Raw genomic sequence first — 22222 nt, forward strand, 5'->3', positions numbered from 1 at the left:
TTTTGACCGAGTAATAAATGTTCAAAATCTACATAGTAATCCAAGTAGGTATAAAAATGCCCAAACCTTTTGAATGGGCAATTCTCGCAAATCAAGCAAATGAACCCATATTATTGCATATTTGGAATATTTAGGTGCTGAAGTAACTAAATTTTGTGAAAATGACAAGGATTTTATTTTAACTGTGGAACGTCCTTAAACTGAATTATTTGTAGGCATTCAGATTACATTTATCATTTAGCCATGATTTTGAATTTTAAATTCCTCGTTTTAATGTAACCAATAGAATAAATCAATCGTGCAATTTAGAGGAGCATTAAATATATATCCTTTAGTGAATAAAGATTTTAGTACTATACTGCCCTATTTTGACAAAAGGAAGCAAGTGATTTATTATCCGAAATTAATTTTTAATATGTGTATCGATTTATCCTTCCAAGCCAAATTTCATAGTTCGGATCCCGCTATGCAATATGACTCGTTACTATCATTCTTAATCATAAGCATCTATGTAAATGACAAACACAGTTTAACTCTTTTCCAATAAATTATGCTTTTATTACTTGTTTTCTTTAGTCAAAGGAGGGTAGCATACACATCACGAAATAACATTAATGCTAAGCTTAATTAATCAGCCTCTTAAGATAGAAAACATGACAAACAGTGACACAAGATGAAAGACTAGTTACCAATTCAAAGATGGGTTATTCCAGTAGGTTGGGTATGAAAACGACAAGATATGAACGTAACATAGGTACAAAGTATTCTATTTCACAGTGAAGATAAATTCAGATGTGGTGTAGTGTTGATATATCAATGTGAGGAAGGTATCTGACTCCAACCAAAGAAATTCATGTTTGATCTTGAAATCTATTTTGATTTGTTGTTGTTCAAATCAACTTCCCTTTTACCAACGTTAAATGAACATCACATTCATATAATTGGCAATAGAGTGTCAGGTTTGAAATTGCAGTACATCCTGACACTTAGTTAGTAAACTTAAGTGGGACACCTTTTTTTTTGCTGGAGTGACCATAGGAAGGTATTTTCCTAGATTAAATGAGACACATGTTTTTAGCTCTGGTATGTCACAAAAATGGACCCAACCCGATGGAACGACCCAGGTACCTCTATTGTCCACTTTCTAATACATGTTGCTAATACTGTCAGACATTAAATATATCTTCTTTCCTGTACAAAAATAAGACTCCCATTTGTTGATGATGTAATGGAGAGAGGGAAGTGAGGAAAGACAAACATTAGTTCTAAATGAAAAGACTTATCTCTCTGGTATATCATCAACCACTGGCTGACATAGAGTAAACTGCAATTATTCTTGCCAACATTGCCAAAAAATGAGTATTTACCAACTCATTATAATTATGCAGGAGATAAAGAGCTCAAGCTGCATTGGTATAGCCTAGCTTGGTTTTGGCATTGAAATTCACCAACATTCTTGGAATCTACAAAGCAAGAAAGAGACTTCAGTGAGGTCAATCAGGTTCTGTCCATATGCATTCCTCCAAAACAAGGATGTTATGGTGCGTGCTTAAATGTAGGAAATGAAGAAGACATTTCATCAAGATTGGATCTACATAGCTGATGAGAAGTTTATGTGAAGGTTTGGTTGTTTGTGTGACCTTGGTGTGCTCCTACAAGGAACCTTTTCAGCTATTTTGGTCCCTAAGACATGCCAAGATTATCAGAGATGGCAGAAAACCCTTGACCAACCTGGACATGACATACAAAGTGACAACCGAAGCTAAAGACTAGAAAGGTCTAACAGGAGCTATACTTCTTTGGGGGATGGTGGCTATCCTATTTCGCAAAAGCAATGTTGTGATATCGACCTTGAGGGAACAGCACAAACAACCAACAAGGTTCAACTTTATGTAGAATATGATAGCTGTTAGCCAGAGAACTCCAGATTCTTTAGGTGACCTCTAGTCAGCAAACCTGTGCTAAATCCTTGTCGATGTTATTTACCTCAACAGCCATCCATCAAGGGGGAACTCTATTTAGAAGTTAAAAGCTGCAGCTGAAGATCACCAGATCCTCAGGTGTATTCTTGTCTGATAGAGTCTTGTCAATGATGTTGATTTTGAGAGGCATCCATTAAGATTGAAATCTATGTAAAAGATGAAAGCTGTAGCCAAGGACCACAAGATTTTGTAAGTGTGCTCTCCTCTGATCAAGTCTCGTCAATGATGCCAATCTTGGCAGACATCCATCAAGATTGAACTCTATGTAGAAGATGAAAGCTGTAGCTAATGGGCAGCAGACTCCTTAGGTGAACTGTCCTCTGCACAAGCCTCGTCACTAATGCCGATCTTGGCAGACATCCATCAAGATTGAACTCTATGTAGAAGATGAAAGCTGTAGCTGATGGGCACCAGACTCCGTAGGTGCATTCTCCTCTGATAGAGTCTTTTCAATGATGTTGGTCTTGTGAGGTGTGTCTGGAGTCGCTGAGATGTGGGCTGCTAGTTCAGCAAACTTAGTTACATAGTCTATGCTATTCTCATTCAGCATCACCTGTAGCGTAGAGTCAACCTGTAAGATAGACGATACACAAAGTTAGATTGGACATCAATTCATGAAGTAATTCAAAATACATGAGGGCATTTTCATCAAGTAATCAACCTTTTGGTATGTCAAACCACCATATTTTCCCATTCTTTCTTCACTTCATGCACAACTTATGCCAGGATAATTTGAAGGCATTACACCTTTCCAAATGAGGCACCAAGTGGAGATGAATTACACAAAGGTCTTGTTTATAATGATTCTGGTGGACAAACTTTATGGAATTGCCTATGACATAGATGGTAAGGATGGAAAATCATACCAGAATGTTTTTTCTAGTTTCATTTATCTCCAGCTTTTCATGCAGAATATAGCTAATGGTACTATGGAGAGAGAGAGAGTGGGTGGGGATAATGAGGAATCCCAGAGACAAAAAAATAGGTAAATATAAAGAAGAGTTGTGACTGGAAACTTCGAGCCAACAACAAAAAAATGACCATTTCAGCCTTGTTTTTGAAACAGCATTAATAATCTTATAGCAATAATGAATTCACAATCTGGCTGACTAGTTACACACGATGATGAAAAGAATGATTTGTGCTAGCTTCCTACCTCTTACACAGGTGCTTAGTAATCTTATTATCTATTCTGATGGTTCTATAATCACTCACTCAGAGAAAAAAAAACACACAAAGAACCATAGGGCAAAGGGAGGTTTAATGCACTTTCATTCACAATATTTTTCTGAGACTGGAAACAAAGTAATTACTGATTGAACAAAATAAATGTAGTGCTTAGTTGTAATATACTACTTTAAGAGGTTTGTTTTTAGGGGAGTTGAAAGAAATTATGTTCGCATTGTAAATCAAGTGGAAGCCCCAAAATCAAGTGAAATAAGACCTTAAAAGCAAATTCAGTTCAATTGAATACAAATGAACTACAAACAATGCACTTAATCAAAAGAAATTGTTCTTGATTTTTTTACTTGAAGTTGATTTGGAATTGAAGGTTCCTGCAGCTTTCCATAGAATATACATCACTGACCAATTATTATAGTGAAACCTGAATATAGAACCCACCCCAAGGAAGATAAGAAAAGTGGTCTTTATATGCACATGTTCTATATGGATAGAACCATAAGGACATATAAGGATGTGGAGCGTTGTGGCCCAGTGGATTAGTCTTCGGACTTTGAAACAGAGGGTCGTGGGTTCAAATCCCAACCATGGCGTAATTTCCTTCAGCAAGAAACTGATCCACAATGTGCTGCACTCAACCCAGGTGAGGTAAATGGGTACCGGTAGGAAGTGATTCCTTAAGAAGCTGTATGCGCTATGAACGCCTAGCTTAGCCGGGTAATATAGGAGCGCCTTGAGCACCTAACAAGGTGGATATGTGCACAATATAAATATCCTATATTATTATTATTATTATATATTTCAATGGAGAAATTATTCAAAGGGAAACCAAACTTGTAGTTACTTACATCTCTTGTGATGATAGAATCTCTTGATGATTCTGACAGTAGACCAGGAGGAAGGGACAGAGGAGCCACCGAGACAGAAGTAGATGTTGAGGGTTGATTCTTCTCCTTCTTCTCCGGTGATTCCAAATGACCAAGAAGACTGGACATAGAGATGTCTAAACTCTGTACAATCAAAACAACACATATTCACATTTCAAGGTGTACGTGCAGGGAAAGTTGATAACAGGTAGCATAGTCCTAGTACAGCTAATATTGACAGATTTTTTACTTGCAGATTTGAAACTGCACTAACTCTGGTTTATTGTGACAATTAAAATTTTTCACTCTGACATCTATTCTTATTTTGATAATTTGATCATCCAAATTTAGTCTGTTAAAAACTATGCAAAGATTATATTTCACATCTTCTTTACACTTATTATATAACAAACCAATTTAATACTTGTGCCTGATCTCAAGTCATAAAATTTACAAAAATAGCCTTGTCCGAATGGACAAAAGGCTCAATTATGTTAATTGAACAAATTTACACATGAAAAAATAAAAACATTCCTTCAAGAGAGAGAGAACATACAAATGTTTATTTTAAAATGGGAACCAAAATGCAAAGAACTATTTCATGAAATCTTTGTAAATCTAAGTTCTTACACATCCTATTCAAATTGATGCTAGTCATAGAACATACTTTTCTATTGAGGTTGTTGCAAGAAAATTTGTGGAGACAATTGCAATTTCTGTTGCAATATGATGAATAATATGATAAATGAAGCCATATCAAATCAATTTAGACTCCTTGTGGCAAGAAGCAGATCAGAGTCCCATCTGACAAAGAGGTATGATTGATCCGATAAACCTCAATCCTATGAAAATCAATCAGTGTCATAATTTTGTCTACAAAAATTTGAACAATGTCCTTTGTACACAAAGCGAAGCACACTGTATTTTCAAGAAAACAATGAATGAATGAATATATATCATAGTTAGAAAACATTTTGAACAAACATGCATAATTGATGTGGATGTTGCTGTCTATCCATGGTTGTGGTTGAACAGATCAATTGCAACTCTTTGTAAGATGGCTTCCTGGAATCAATTGCAAAACATACGATTAATTTAGAGACTCAAAATAAAATCAACTCCTTTTGTGAAAAGCGCTTAGAGACATGCAACTTTGCTTATGTATTTTGCGCTATACAAACACATTTCATTAATATTATTATTAGGGAGACAATACCCCTGGTACAAAGGAAGAATTGACATACCTCTCCATTAAACCACTGTGCTTCAGGACCTAATGAGTTGATCTTAAATGGCGATGATGTAGGACTGATGTTACCAATATCTCTTGATAGGGTGCTACTGTTCAGAAGCTCATTGGAAGTGGAGTTGGGACTGATAGATGAGATGTTCTGTCCAAATGCTAAGAAGAATAGAGTAGAGATGATAAAATCAGTTGATAACAAAACTAATATATTACAAAGAAAAAAAAGGACCACTATGTAAGAGCTCAAGTTGTTTTTTAGGTGAAGAAATGATATTTTGCCATTGAAAATTTAGTATCATCCAAATATTCTGTTTCTGTTTCTGTTTGTGGTAACTCCCGTAGGAACTCGACAGGACAGCATTTTCTGCTGGTAAACGCCAAGCTGGTATATAACCAATTACCTTGGAAACATTTTACGTCTAGGTTAATCAGTCATAGTGGCTGACGTAATAGACGACAGATATCACTCTTGGGCCTTTTTATCAAAGTGGAGACAATGGCAGAGTTGGGATTCGAACTCACAACCTTGCGATTATGAGTCCAATGCTCTAACCACTGGACCACACGACCCGTGTCTTTTTCAAAGACAGAAAGAAAAAAAAGAGACATTAAATACTTTGCCAATCAACTTAAAGGGGAAGTTCACCCTGACAAAAAGTTTATTGTAAAAATAGCAGAAAAAATAATAAAAAATATTGCCGAAGGTTTGAGTTATTAGAATTTCAATTATTTGATTTGTGACGTCATATGCGAGCAGCATTCCCACATAGCGAATGGTAAAAAATCAATGAAATGTCATTTTCTCAGAAAATTGAAAATGATTTTCACTGTAACTTTTGTATATCAATAGACAAATCATTTCACACCCAATCATGAAAAGAAAACAAAATTAAGTCATCAGGAACCATACAAAATTGAAATTCATATATTTTATATTACATAACACATGGGGCAGCTGCTCGTTTATGACGTCACAAATCCAAAATTTTGAACTCTAATAACTTTCTTAATCGTTAACAGATTTTCCTCAAACCTTCACCAATATTTTTTACCATTTTTCTGCTATTTTCACAACAAAGTTTTCTTCAGGGTGAACTTCCCCTTTAATAAATTACATCTCCAATTTTACTCAAGGACAAGTGGAGTGACCAACTAGCTACACTTTAGAACCCAAAATCATCATCTAAAACTTTATCTAACTTGATGCTGGAAACCCTGAACTAATAGTTCTGAGATCATGCAAGCAGCTTCTGCAATGTTGCTGATATCAGCTATTGCTGTCATTTGAATCCAACACACGCATGGAGAGGGGATTTACTTGCACCCTGGAGACTATATTGTAATTGCAATCAAAACTTCAACCTTGGAGTCTTTCATGAACTTACTCTTAAATGTTGATGAATCCAATGATATTGAGATGTTGTCTCCACTCTCTGATGCTGGCAATGAGATGTCCAACAATGCTGAAATCTCCGGCGGTGAGATAAGGGGGGTGGTCGGATGCGTGGTGGTTGCAGACGGTGTTTCAGATGTCACACTACACGCCATAGAACTGTTCAGCAAGGATGAGTCAGCCACAGTCACTGCTGGTGACAAGGTCTGATCAAAGGTTGAGTCACCAAGGAGTGTTGAATCCATATCAGGTAACGACTGATGTGTCTTATCAACCATGATGGGAGTGTTGAGTACGGATGATTCCTGGTTGATGATTGGCTGCACCGGAGTACCTGGTACCTGGTTGTTGATTGGTTGAGCTGGTGTCGCTGGTCCCTGGTCGATGATGACTGTAGCGTTGAGAAGGGAGGAGTCAGCAACTCCTAGATGTGGTGACCCTCTTGCAGGAGTAGATGATCCCAGGGGTTGTGGGGATGCAGCGGATGGTGAAGGAGATGTAGATAGCTGAGATGTGCTCACTTGATTTACCTATTAACACAGAGAAATTCAACTACATACAAACTGCCTTTCATTATAATATTTCAATAAATGACTGGTTTCTTGATTCTGTATTTGATCTTAAAATACTTAAACAGGGACATGACACACACTTCAAATAAAGTCGAACCTGTCCATTACGCCCACTCAAGAGGAAACAGAAACTTGGATACTGGGAACAAGTGACCTTTATAGCGGGTTCTAATACACATACTCCTTTCAAATAGGAGGAAATGTTAGTGGCCACTGAAGTTTTCACTGTAGGCCCATGACCACTAAGACAGCTTAGACTGTAATAGTAAAAAAAAATAATAAAAATAATCCCAGACTGCAGTCTTTTCATCTGGACAGTCCATTGATGAGACTCTGTAAGCCGCATACCTGTGATTCTGGTGCAGGACTACTTGGCATCATAGGAGAATGAACTGGTGAGAATGGTACTGGTGAATTGATCAGGTTTCCTGCATTCTCTGGTGAGTTGGTGATGTTGACTGGGATGATCCGCCTCACTACTGTCTTTGCTGCTCCTGAAAGAAAACCAGGGAGAAAAATATCAAATGGGGGCTCATGGTAAATTCATCCCCCAAATGCCCCCCCCCATCCGAAGTTCTGGAATACTAAATAAAAAAGAACCTGTGGAATTCATAAAGGTTCCAATCTTAACTGTAATACAATGTAGTAGATTTGGGACGGTGAGCTTATAAAGTATCTCCGGAAGAAAACAATCTTTAATTTTACTCCCTCAATAGATATTATTTCATAAGAAATTAGAAAAAATATCAGTAATAAACAGCTAAGCATACAAAGAACAAAGGCTTTTAAACTCTTCAGCTCCATCTTGCTGGAATGCTCTACCACTGAGGATGCTAGCCAGAAATTTGAATTTTCAACACTAAGGATCCAATCAGTAGAATTGCTTGAAACATTCCAAAAGTGTCTAGAATCTTTTCTTTTCAGTTTTGTTTTGTTCAATATTGTTAGATAACATGCATCTATATATAGGCATAATGGAACACATCACAAATTACTTTTTTCTATCATTTGTAAATCCCTTACTCATTTAGCTTCTTTATCGCTTTGGACCTCAGAATTGTTGAATTTCTGATGCCTTCTGGAATTTTTATAAGAAACTGCAATCATGTCTGCTTACATCATCTACATGAAATTAATTTTCTATTAGTTTACACCTTCTTTATCATTCCTAGTCTCAAACTAGCAATATCACATCACAATCCAGACGAAAATACTTTACCTGATGGCGGAGCTAGGACGGTCTTTGTAATGGTCTTGCCGACCCCCGCAATGGTATTGGTAGAGACTCCACCAACGTTGGGTTTAATGGGCCTTGGTAAAGCTCTGGATGAAACCACTGTACCTAGGGATGACATGTTCACTTTGATAGGCATGAACTGACCCATGTTGGCTTGGGATGAATTAATTATCGCCATGGAAACCATGCTATCCGTCAGACTTTCTTGGGGCAGTGGTCTTGGAAGGATAGTCCTCTGTAAAATAAGACAAATACCACAAAACTTGCTGAAAACTACAATTTTACGATATCCAAATATGCACTGTGATGTAAAACATGCAAAAATATCCAGTTTTGCATGTTGCATAAAATCAGTTTGCATTTTAAGTTTCTCATTATTTTCATTAAATGTATTATCTTAAACTGACAGAGTACTCAAAGGGCATACAGAGTCAGACTAACAGCCATAGTAGCACCATCTCAACTAGTACTACCCATATCTGGCCAGGTTCACTGCCCATAATGCAACAGTCTGGGCAGTGTAGTCTTGTTATATAGACCCACTTGAATGACAAACTAATTCACCACTCAATGCCTTCATACCACACTAATTGTGTTACCAAGAAGCAAAAATGGGTGCTTTTTCTCTCAAAAACATTTTAATGTCTCTACAAAAATAAAATTAATGAGATAATTCATTCTCTGTATTATTAATATTTATCTTAACCCAATCTAGGCCAGGGGGGGCCTCGGAGGCCCCCCTTAACAAATTGTGCGGTATTTTCGCTGCGCGAAATTTTTTGACCGCGCCGCTCGCTGACTTTTTACTTTCAAGTCTTGCGCAACTTTTGAGACCAATTTTGCGTCACCCGGGTACGTGGTTCCGAAATTACGCAACATTATGTAAGTGCATGTCAGACCAAAAATTGCTCAAAAACGTGATTTCGTGTACAAAGTCAATGCAAATTGTGTTTTCAACCAAAATTCATAAATGCATGATTATTTTTATTTTTCCTGGTCTAAAAGCAATTATTTTATGCTTTTTATGATCACAGAAGAGTCCCCAACAAATTTCATTGAAAAAACAATGAAAAACAAAAGGTCAAAAAACAAAGAAATACATAAGAAATTGCAAAAAACAATATAATACATAAGAAAATGATTTGATTTTTTTCATGTACACTTGCTAAGAACAGCACAAAGAGTTTCTATACCACAAATTAGTACATTTGGAGCTTTATTTAGGGAGTTAGAGGAAAAAGTATGATTTCGCATACTAATTACGCATAAATTAGCATAATCACGTAATAGCATTTCGCATGAAATAAATTACGACACGATCTTGTAGATTATGTCCCAGGCAACCCGCGTGCCAATTTTCGGCGCGATCGCGCGGTCGACATCTTAGGGGGGAGCCTGGGAGGCCCCCCCCCGGTCATATGAACTCCCGATATACCCCAGCCTAGATAGGGTTAAGAGATATATCTAAAATTAGCCTTTTACAGCACACAGTCAATGAGAGACCATCCAGAGTTGGTCAGTCCAACCCCCTCCTTATTTGTTCAAAGGTTGTCTTACCTGAACTACTAGGGGCTTCACTCCTCTTTGTCTCTTCTTCATTCTAGGAAGTAAAAAGTTTGCTGGTGGCCTCTGAAATATCATAATATAAAATACAGAAAAAGAGATAACTTATTGAGTATTTAGTAAATAATCACTATGGTATATTAGTGGAACACTTGAAAGGATGGAAATTTCAGAAAATTTTGTGTGGCTTGATACGAAATTATATTTGAAGACGGGACAGTCAACCTGTCCGAAACGTCGAGTCTCTCTACTACTCATCATCTTTACTCGCTGACTCAAGCCAGCATGTCCTCATCAGCTCTACTACTCAAGCTGTTCTCACTCATCAATTCCTTCTGGTTTACAGTCCTTTTCAGGACTACTTTCAAGAAAGAATACTCTACTCTCAAATCTCCACTTTCTCGCCTATCCATTTCTTCTATTCTTCTAACCACTGTTTCTATAACACTCCACATGGTGTACTATAAACCTCATCAGCAAAATTATATTTGGTTACTAAGAATCAACAGCTGAAAAATCAAACACCCATGTTAAATAATACTTCACATTGTTGACCATTTAACAATGCTTTAGATAGACTAAAAGTACATGTATGAACAAACCTTCATCTGTTCTAGTTGATTAAGAACCTCTTGTCCCTCTTGAGCATGGCTTGGTTCCTGGTTCCTCCTAGCAGCAACAGGTGCAGCAGCTTTAGGAACAGCAAAGTGTACACCATCCTCATCGCCTTCCTTCTTATCATTAGCATCAGACTTACTGGCAATGATCGACTTGGTTTGGTTCTTGGTGTTGGTGGTGGGGTTGTTACCCCTAGTGGTACCCTTTGATCCTGCCCCACGAGGGCTACGGCTGTTGGTAGAGGGGCTCCTGGTAGAGCATGATTGGTTGGCTTTGGAGGGTGGTGTATTGGTACGGATGGGCGAGGTCACAACGCCGACTGACACATACTGTACAGGTAAAGCGATAAAAGGTTTGAAATGTGGGTGTCCCAATTTTTTTGCCATTTTGAAAGTGATACATCTGGACAATTCAAATTGAATTGGGATGGTTGGCAAGTCTGAAATAGGACAGAAAAAAACCTACAAACAAAGCTTCCTGTATCCCCCACATTTTGTGTCTGATAAACTAATAATAATTTTAGGGGGGAAAAAGACAATGAAATAAATATTAAAATGCATAAATTGTCTAAATCATCATGTACTAACATCACAAGGTTCATAAGGTAGTTGTCCAAATAAATAAATAAATGGAAATTTGCATTTTTACATGGTATTGAACATACAAAACAAACATATTTACAAAAAGTCAAACACTGACTGACAAATACAAGTTTGTAAAATATATTTACCTCTTTGCGATTGGATACTTCCACGTAAGAAGTTTTGGCAAGATGAACAAGTTTCTTCATCATATGATTAGAAGAAACATCATGAACAGGATGCTCCTTCTTTACAAAGTCATACTCAAACTTCAACATTTCTGGCTGCCCCATCTGAAATCACACAATCATGGGAGAAAATTAACAGCATCCATAACTTTCTTCAACTCCCTGTGTTTCACATTAGCAAGTGGTTGTCCAATTTGTAGCAAAAGAAAAATCTTCAGAGAATTTAGAGCATCATTAACAATTTCAGTAATTCCTTCTTACATTACGTAATGAGAATAATCATCTTAAGCACGAATAAACCCTTTGATGAAACATTAACATGGGTATTTAGACACACAGAAATATTTCACAATGTACCAAATTGCTTTGACTTAACACACATGTACCAATCATTTTCAATACATATTTGAATATGCATTTATTATAGATTAATTACAGGAAGACAATAACAAGATTAGAAGATCCCATGATGAACTGTATGGGGTCACTTCAAAGTTCATCACAACCACCCAACTGGTTAATTCCTTCTTCCCTGAAGCAATCTCTCACTGGAATAGTCTCACAGCCGATACGGTATCCACCAAAAGCACTGACATACTTAAGTCAAAACTAAACATGCAAAACCTGCAACAACAACAAAAAAAGTAATAATACTCCCACTCTCATCAACCCTGAATTACCCTTCCTTGTGGAGGACTTCAGGGAATAGAAGTACAAGGTACAAGGTAAGATTTATGAAAAATGACTGCAGGCTTGACATACCATGAGATAGATGTCTGTAGCAGTCATACCAACAGCAGTAGCAGCAGTTAGTCCTTCCTTGAGCAATTCATCCATCTCCTTTTTCTCTTCCTCCAATTCAATAACATCCATCTTGATACAATCATCTGATGAGTCTTGTTCTACTCCATTACTTACACCCCCATCCCCGGCTGGTCCAACCAGTGACGAGGATGCAGGATTGTTCGTTTCCATGGCATCATGCTGCATCAGGATATTGCTTGCTGGAGGTGCTAGTGACAGAGAGTTCTGATTGGTCGACAACGACAACGATAGGTTGCTGAATGAAAGGTTCCCATTGGTCTGCTCCAACGATCCATTAGCCATGTTAGACAGGAGATCCCCTATGGAGTTACCATCGCTGAACATAGATGGCATTGTCTCCTGCATCAAGGGTTCCGAAGGATGGTGGTTGTCCAGGAGATCAACCTCCATCTTGATATCGTTATCGAACTCAGGATGAAGTATTCTGTCTGTGATATCTTCCTTGGAATCCTCTCCTCTTAAATCAACCTCCCCTGATTCATTCTTTGATGGTGATTGATCGGTAGCTACCAGGGTGAACGGTGTCTTGCTGTTGGCGTGGATGAAGCGACCGTGTAGCTTCTTGTAAGGGATGACAGTAGAACCCTTTGGTAGATGTATCTTGACTTGGTTAAAGTTACTCTTGTCCTCTGGTTTCAATGAATGAAGCTGAGATCAATTGTGCAGTTAAGGAATACCATTGCAATAATCCTAAACATACTCATACAAATTACCCTCCTCAACTACATGACAAAGATTTTATTAGGTGGAAGTTACTACTCTTCAAATTTAACAGGAATTAAAAAAAAGGTTCCCCATTATGTTCACTAGATCAAGCAAGATTATTGACGCAACACACTTACTAAATCATTGGATATATCTTTTCAAATTCTTTTTGAAAAGATTACTCTTCTATTTGCATGATTAAGGATACAAGTCTGAGTCTATGAGGAGTCCATTTCTCTGACAGGAATCTCAGCAGATTCCCCATGTCCTTCTGGAGTGGTACCACCAATCTGAACAAAGAAAATTACAATGAGGAAGAAAAAAAATTATATTGTTTCCAAATATTGTCTGAAACAAAGCAATCATACATCGTTACAGATAACCAATGGGAGCATTTCATGAATTCATGTTGGTGACTTTCACTGACTAATAGCTCCCAGCCAATCAAATACAAGGATTTATGATAACCTATAACACTTGTCAGTGAAAACGGATTCAAATTCTACATAAAATTTTCTCAACTTTTCTCTAACAGAGAATAATAACAATACTATAGGGTATTTATATTGCGCACATATCCACCTTATTAGGTGCTCAAGGCGCTCCTATATTACCCGGCTAAGCTGGGCGTTCAGAGCGCACACAGCTTTTTAAGGAATTACTTCCTACCGGTACCCATTTACCTCACCTGGGTTGAGTGCAGCACATTGTGGATCAGTTTCTTGCTGAAGGAAATTACGCCATGGCTGGGATTCGAACCAACGACCCTCTGTTTCAAAGTCCGAAGACTAATCCACTGGGCCACAACAAGAAGCATTAACTTACCTCAACCTTGGGTTGTGTGCCACTCCTTGAACCTCTGCCCAAGCTGCATTGCTACGTGGCTGCAACTCCAGCAATACCCTGGCTGGTAACTTTGTTGGTTTCTCTTCATTCTCTGTAATCAAGATTTAAACATCATTATGAATTTTAAACACCTAAAGAACCTTTTAAAGGCAATGAGTAAATCTGTCCAGTGCCCCGTTGCATAAAAGTTACTGTTATTGTAACGTTGCCTTCCAATGGTAACTGCCATGGTAACAATGCTCGACAACCAATCAGAATCAAGGATTTCAGAGAAGTTACCATTAGATGGCAAAGTTACGAGAATAGTAACTTTAATGCAATGGGGCCTCAAGAATCAAAATCAAAGAAAAAACATTTAGCTGCTAAATCATCATTACTGCAATCCCCCTGGTCAGAAAGAAATGGCTGGGGTACTATATATGCCAAGAAGTCACTTATTCATAAAGATATTAACAATGTCTTATTATCTCTCATCTCATTAAAATTTTTCATGACGGGCATGGTCTCCATGTGTTGTGTATACTGCTGCACTGGATCACTTATGATCAGAGGAATAGGTGTTATCAGGCACAATGTAAGATGAATTTTATGATGAATACAAAATTTTGAATTTTGGACCATACGGGCCTTCTTGGTCAAGTGAAAATAGGCTACAATGACTATTTCACATGTTCACTCAGAAATCAAACTTTTTTCATTGTATTATGAGGAAAGAATTCACGAAATTATATTTCAAATAACATAAAAGAAATAGGCTATGACATTATCAGCTCACTCATTTGTATATCCTTATTGTGTTGTGCATATAACTCTTTTATGAAAATAAACAAAATTTAAAATGTCATTACTTTCTTGTTTTTTTTATCCATGTTGATAAGCATCACGCTTTATTGATTTTTGTCTTTTTATCCGAATCAACTTTTTTGTTGGGGTGGAGTTCCCCTTTAATGAAAACATTACTTACTATCTACACCCTTAAGTTTCTTAAGAGCCTTGCAAACAGGAGTTTTCAACTTGAGGTTTCTCCCTTTGAAACGAATTGATGTTGACCTGTAAATAAACATAAGAAATGAATTGAATTTTACACATAATTACTCCTACATAGGCATATCTAGATCAAACTTGAAGGTGATCCATCAAATGGTCCTCTTCAAATTGGGATGTATAAATGAGAAAACATAAATTCATCTGACAACCAGTAAACAAAAGCATAAACATATACTATGAAAAATAAGTTGGCATTACTGATTGACTTTACAATGATTTAAAAAAAAACATAAATACTTACCCCTGAGAAACTAACTCATTTAGTTTCTGACCCCATTTTGCAGTGAGGCCACCCTTGAGTTTCTTACGCAGCTCTCCATAGTTCACCAAAGCATACAATTCACTATTCACTCTCGGTTGATCTGTACAAGGGGTAATTAAAAGAGTCTTATAACTATAGGTAGGGTACTTCTTTGAAAAATATATCAACCGTTTTTAACAAAACGACAGAGGACTTATTCTAACAAGTGGAACGCCTCTGGCCGTCTCGCCTGCATTATGCGATTCAATATACCAGCAGTTCTAACTTTGAAAACAGCCACTATTAAATAATTATTCACAAAAGAAAACACTGATATGATAATAAAATGTCTATTGATCCAACATGACCTTTGACCATGATCATGTGACCTGAAACATGCACAGGATATCTGAAGATACATGGTTACTCTTATGTCCAAGTTTCATGAACTAGATCTATAAACTTTCTTAGTTCTGATGCCAATTCCACAAATACCCCCAATATTATCAAAGTTTTTTGACCCTAAATGACCTTTGACCTTCATCATGTAACCTGAAACTTGCACAGGATCAAAGCTATAACAATTCCACAAATACCCCCAACATGGTCAAAGTTTGTTGACCCTAAAAGACATTTGACCTTAATCGTTTGACATAATACTAAGGGAGGATCTTTAGTGATACACTTTCACTTTATCTGTGCGGATTCTTACAAGTTTTAACTAATAATAATAATATATAGGGTATTTATATTGCGCACATATCCACCTTGTAAGGTGCTCAAGGCGCTCCTATATTACCCGGCTAAGCTAGGCGTTCATAGCGCACACAGCTTTTTAAGGAATTACTTCCTACCGGTACCCATTTACCTCACCTGGGTTGAGTGCAGCACATTGTGGATCAGTTTCTTGCTGAAGGAAATTACGCCATGGCTGGGATTCGAACCCACGACCCTCTGTTTCAAAGTCCGAAGACTAATCCACTGGGCCACAGCGCTCCACCAACTAATAAGACTTTTTGAAATTCAAAAGCCAATATCCGGACCTTTTATAGAAGGCGGGCAATTTGGTAAAACAATCAACCTTCATGTACATCCGATCCCCATTTTTCTCAAGTTTTACTTCACTTCATAAACTGACTGAAGTCATGCTCATATAAGAGCATTACAGACTGTCAAAAGAACCAGAAATCAGGGACAGAAAATTTCATGAGGGTCCCACATACATGGCGTCGGAGGTACATATTTCATGGAATTCCCCGAGAGTTCATATATTTGCCAAATTAAATGAAAATGTTGGAATGAAACACTGAGATACTTACCAGGCAATGGCTTGACATACTTCAGGAGTTTATGACAGGTACGATAATACAAGTGACGAACCTGTACAACAGGAAATGAAAATAAATGAACATTAGCAATATTGTTCTTCTGCTCGTACAATATTTCTACGCATCCCACTCAAGGCTATCCAATATTCCCTAAATATTAACTCGATATCCAGTGCTTGGAGGGAATCCTTTCAAAGAAATTTGAAAGAACTATTCTTTATTAAGAAAATGAATTTCATTTCATGTTAACTCTTATAAACAAAACTTTCAAATATACTTTTTCAATTGTACTTTTCACATTGATGCAATACTTTCTGATAGAATTCTTGAGTGATCCAAATCCAATGTTTACTAATGACCTAATATCCCTGAACAAATGAAGTTCAGGTTGTGAGAGAGTTCTGGATCAGAATAATGTAAGGATTGGGATTAGATAAGTGATTAAGATTTAAGATTAAAGCTTATTCACAAAATTTCAACTGCTGGACCGTTGTTGCCAAAAGAAAGGCCATGGAATCAATTATCTTACAAGCATGATAAAGTTGATGTCATCATAACCTTTCTAGGGAGCATTTCATGAAACAAAATAGAGCTTGATGTTCACAGCAACTGATATAAGCTATAGAAATGCTTGTATCTGATTGGCTGAGAGCGACTTTGTGAGTGAAAATCAGTGACAAGATGCTTCATGAAACTCTACCTTTATCTTACCTGATCTTTATTTTTGTTTTGATTCGGTGGATATCCAAGCTTTTTATGCCTCTGCCCAATATATCTTTGAATAGATTCAAAATCTTTACCATGCTGTAAAGTAAATAAAAAAGACCAGTGACATAGCATTGTTCATTTACATCATATCTGCTTAATCAAATAGTTTTAACTTTTAAAATCTTAACAAATTAAACTGCAGTAACCTTAAAAGATAATCTTGAAAGATCAATGATATATTAAAATACATTAAAACTAGTAGAAAAAGTATCAATTATGAATTTAACTTTGAAAATCCTTTCAGTAAAAAAATTAACAGGACGAAAAAATATTAGTGACTTTTTTAATGTAATTTCAAAATTGGTATTACCTGAAGAAAATGAATACATTTTGTCAAACCAATCGATAGGGAATAGGGACCAAAGGTACATATGTAATTGCATTCATTTCAAATTCACTAAACTGAAAATATTATGGGGTGGATAATGTATTAAATATCAAGAATTTAAACTCATTATATCAATTCTTTTATAAAACATTCCATTCCCCATAATGGGAATTCTTAAGAACATATATGTGCATGTATGTGGTATTTTACAGTCTTTAGAAGCATATAAACTAACAAGGCATAAGCCATGTGGTGTCTTGCTCACTTGTGAAAGTAACCAGAAATATTGGGATTTGCGAGGGCATGCAACAGAATTACGGTATATCAAAAGTTCATTGTAAGATAACTGGGACGGAATAACATTTGCAATAAGAGAGTCTTACATGTACACGTGAACTTTAATGTTGACCTCATAATGAACTTTGACCTTACCATTTGACTCTTACTGCAACATGACATGCAGGTCTCCAAAATATATCTACAACCCAAGTTTGGTTGAAAAGTGACTTGCGGATGTGGAGTTGTGTGTCATAAGAGAGTCTTGCACGTCAACTTTAATGTTGACCGGAAAATGACCTTTGACCTTACCATGTGACCTCCGACTGCAGAATAACATGCAAAATCCTCAAATATATCTACAACCCAAGTTTGTATGAAAAGTGATTTACACTTGCAGAGTAATGTGTCAGAAGAGAGTCCAGCATGTAAATTTTACATTGACCTGAAAATGACCTTTGACCTTACCATGTGACCTCCAACAGCAGCATGACATGCAGGTCCCCTAACTACATCTACCATTCAAGTTTGGTTGAAAAGTGACTTACGGTTTGGGAGTTGTGTCATAAGAGAGTCCTGCATGTAAATTTTACATTGACCTGAAAATGACCTTTGACCTTACCATGTGACCTCCGACAGCAGCATAACATGCAAGTCCCCTGAGTACATCTATCATCCAAGTTTAGTTGAAAAGTGACAAACGGTTGCAGAGTTATGTGTCATAATGTTTGTGACGGACGGACAATTGTATCCTAGTCTCGCCTTCACCAATGGTAGACGTGGGCGAGACAAAAATTGATAAATAATGAGTACTCTTTCCAACTCTCTGATTTGTATTGTATAAATGACAATCCTCATCAAAAAGGATAAAAACTAATCACATGGGGCCGATTCTACGAAAAAGTGTTTCCAAGGACCGTCTTTCGTGTCGCCAATCTTTTATGATGCGCTGTACATGAAATATATTTCTGAAATGTATGATAAACAAATTAACTTTGTTAGCTAGCATTTAAATAAATTTGTGTACAATTTTATGATACATCACATCATTTTATAAAGAAAGATTTTGTTTACTTTAACGGATGAATACAATATGTTTGCAATTAATTTATGTAAAATCTGTTTCACACGGCGCATCATAATAAATGGGCGACACGAAAGACGATGGTTGCAAAGACCCTTTCGTGCAATCGGCCCGTGGTAGTTCTGAGGCATGATGTTCAAGTCTCAAGACACTTCAATATGCATAAAGAGGTTAAGAATATCCTGTTGGTTTTTACCTCAGCAACTGCTTCAAAGAAAAGGTTTTTGTCTTGGTTGCTCCAAGCTTCCCATCTCTTTCTTTCAGCCTTGGGTTGTTCTGCTTTGCCCTGTTTCTCTTTATCCTTCTCTTTACTTTTATCTGTAAGTAAATCATAATGAATTTTAAAAGAAACCAAAAGAAGAGATCATTCAACGAGAGAAAACAAGTGTGCCAGCACCATTTTCTACAATGTTGACCATTAATAATGATCTCTTGTACAAGAAACTTTAAATCATCTGGTTGTAAGTTTATGAGTACCATTGAATTTAGACTGATATAAATACCAGGGGGGTGTTTCACAAAGGTTTAAGTACGACTTAAATAAATAGCACTTAAATCCTGATGCGTAAATGATATGCAACACGAAAACTTATTGATCAATACACAGTAGTGCGCGTACTCTTAGCATGATCTGACCAATGTGGTCATGCCTTTTATACCGCACACAATCTCTCTGTAATACAGGTAGAACCCAAATTTGAGAAACTAGCATGAATCCTTTCATTTTTCACTGCAAAAGAAACTTCTTCTTCGATATGTGCTGACAGACTTGCTAGTCCATATAAAGACATGGAACTAAAATACATGGTCATGGTCTAGAGCGTACGTTCTTTTGGGTGTTTCAAAGTATGGGATCTGAAAGTGTCTATTGATCTATTGAAACCCTGAACTAAATATCTATACAATTATGGCAAGCAAAATTAGATGAGTTTTATTACATAAGAGCAAGTGATGAGAAATGACTACACTCCTGCCCTAATCTTCACTGAAAAAAAGTTTAAAATATCTAGCTTAAAAAGGAAATTAATTTTGAACAATGTGAAAATATCAGAACAAAATAAATAAAAAAGATTGCGAACAATTAAATTTCATCACATATACGCTCCCCAAAGACAAAATTGATTTAGTTTAAGGTTTATGGGTGGATCTGCTGGGACATATTGCTTTGGAAACTGGCAGATTTTTTAATGGAAACGTCCTGAAAAAGAAATGGCATTAGATCTACTCAAAGTCAATGTCTATCTTATATATTTTTATTTTTGGGTAGACCTCCATCATGTCCATGTGCTCCTTAAAATCTACCTTGAGATGGTCCAGGCGGTGAACTTTGAATTTTTGCCGGTTTCTTGACAGTTGAACGTAAGAAAGGAAAACTATATCTTGATGGAGTTGTTATGACTCGAGTGGAAGTTGCTAGTGTTGTTGCTTGGCCTTGATCCTCGGGTGGTGCCGACTCAGCTTTAGGCTTCACGCCTCCGCGCCCAGTTGATGTCTCTGAAGCACCAGTCCCATTGGCATTGCCTTTTCTTTCTCCAGCAGTACTTTTCTTCTTACTTTTACTGGTTTCTTTTGTATTTCCACTCCCAGATGTCGCAGGCATCCTAAAAATACAATGAAACAATGATAATAGCGATAGGAAATCGAATACTATCAAATTTCAGTTTTTGTCTCGAGTAGCGTTGACAGCCAACATTTTCAAAATGGCTGCCGATGTGTAATTTCAATGCGAGAATCACTTCCAAAATACGGATTTTAAAGCCTAAATTAAACAATCACAAATGCACAAAAGGAATGTCATAATAAATATCTCACATCAAAAACGTATTGCGATTCCATCAGAATAGGTTTCATATCATAAATTGAATGGTATATTCATTAACCGACGATCTTATTTTACAATCGGCCAACAACGAAAAGAAAAAAAATATTTTTCAGAAAATTGGAATCTCAACAAAGGCTTCTTGCAGACCTCACAAAAACACAACTTACCTTCTCGTAGATGCACATTTTGGTGATTTAGTCTCTGAATTCACTTTCTTGTGTCGACCCATGACTTCAATAAGCAAATATCAAGATACAACAATTTTCCAAAAGTCACATTTTATGGAGTTTTTCTCGCAAAAACATCAGCACACTGCTGACCGGTGTAGAATCAGCAACGCACTGGTACGACGGGGACGGGACAACTCGGACCACGGGACATCTCGGACCGCGGGCCGAGTTGTCCCACCCATTACGAGATTTTTTTTCCACAAATTTGCGTCTATTTTTCCGTCATTTCGAAATTTCTTGTAAAGATTTTCTAGAGATAAGGTCTGATGGTAATGTTCTTCACTTTTTATTACTTTTTTTTCAATGAAATTAAAAAAAAGTGTAATTTTAGGCGTTTTTTCGACAGCTCGCGATTCCCATAGGCGCGCGTGTATTAACTGTGTCGGTGCTCGGCTCGGCCCCGCTCAACAACTGACTTGATTTTGTGATAATTTCTCCTCAAAGTACCACTTTTATCGCAGAAGATGGACTTTGTTGTATTCCATTACCTCCATTTTCTCATCACAAGGATACAATTTGGTGTATTTGCACGATTTTGTTCAAGTTTTTCACCTTTTTCTCTCTGGTCGCAAGAAGCGAACAACCGATGAACGGTCCGCTGCTCTTCATCGTAATTCTCTGTAGCTCGGCCGCCTAAACTGACGGGGTGGGATTCAGCCCGAATCCACAATGGAAGTGGGCGTGCACAGTCAAAGAGCTGAGCTTGACTGAGTGAGAGTGAACTAGAGTTTGAAGCTAGGCAGTGTCGTATAGTCATAGAGGCTCTGCCCTTTTTTTTGTAAATATATATTTTTTAATTTTTTCTATATTGATTTTCCCTGGTTTCGAGCTCTAAGATTGTAGTGATATAATATGCTTCAATTTCTTTGACTGAGTGTGACTGTGGTGTGGATGTTAGAGTCGCTCAAAAATATTTTTACGTGGGTGGGGGCTCGGGGCGATTTCACTCTTGCCCCCGAAATGCGAAAAAAATATATTCAAGGTTTAGCTGTGTGGGCATGCCGGGCTGAGGCTAGCCATCAATAAAAAAATGGTTTTTTTTTGGGGGGGGGCTTAATTTTTCAATTTAAATTGATTATTTTTAGGCCTATTTTTTTTTACATTTTATTTTTTATATTAAATTTGCGTGGTGTAGAGTTGAGTTTTAAGTTGCAATAATCAATATGCTTTAATTTCTTTGACTTTGAGTGTGACTGTGGTGTGGATGTTTGAGTCGAACAAAAAATACTTTTACGTGGGTGGGGGCTCGGGGCGATTTCACTCCTGCCCCCGAAATGCGAATTAAAATATTCGG

At 37.0% G+C, this 22222-nt stretch overlaps 1 protein-coding gene across 1 annotated transcript; it reads right to left on the bottom strand.

Annotated features, from left to right (window-relative positions):
* Window positions 1–1032: 1032 nt before the first annotated feature.
* On the bottom strand, window positions 1033–21044 carry LOC121408932 (protein cramped-like). The gene is made up of 19 exons (XM_041600657.1): window positions 20866–21044; window positions 20179–20477; window positions 19073–19194; window positions 17132–17224; window positions 16412–16472; window positions 15093–15213; window positions 14769–14854; window positions 13784–13895; window positions 13167–13248; window positions 12191–12901; window positions 11390–11533; window positions 10644–10988; window positions 10036–10107; window positions 8461–8713; window positions 7590–7735; window positions 6662–7199; window positions 5275–5432; window positions 4013–4174; window positions 1033–2553 (listed from the first exon to the last, which is right to left on the bottom strand). Exons 1-19 carry the CDS (start codon window positions 20925–20927, stop codon window positions 2359–2361), a joined length of 3762 nt encoding a protein of 1253 aa, XP_041456591.1. The 5' UTR covers window positions 20928–21044; the 3' UTR covers window positions 1033–2358.
* Window positions 21045–22222: the final 1178 nt, after the last annotated feature.

This window comes from Lytechinus variegatus, chromosome 1 (assembly GCF_018143015.1).
Source record: "Lytechinus variegatus isolate NC3 chromosome 1, Lvar_3.0, whole genome shotgun sequence".
In the NCBI taxonomy this organism is placed as follows: Eukaryota; Metazoa; Echinodermata; class Echinoidea; order Temnopleuroida; family Toxopneustidae; genus Lytechinus; species Lytechinus variegatus.

Bases quoted from the DNA above. Each gene is read 5' to 3' on its own strand.
- LOC121408932 (XM_041600657.1), bottom strand. From the start codon at position 20,927: ATGGGTCGACACAAGAAAGTGAATTCAGAGACTAAATCACCAAAATGT. The intron at 17,225-19,072 runs GTAAAAACCAAC...TTTACTTTACAG, and splicing joins TCTTTGAAGCAGTTGCTGAG to CATGGTAAAGATTTTGAATC. The intron at 2,554-4,012 runs GTAAGTAACTAC...TCTATCTTACAG, and splicing joins ATTCTATCATCACAAGAGAT to GTTGACTCTACGCTACAGGT.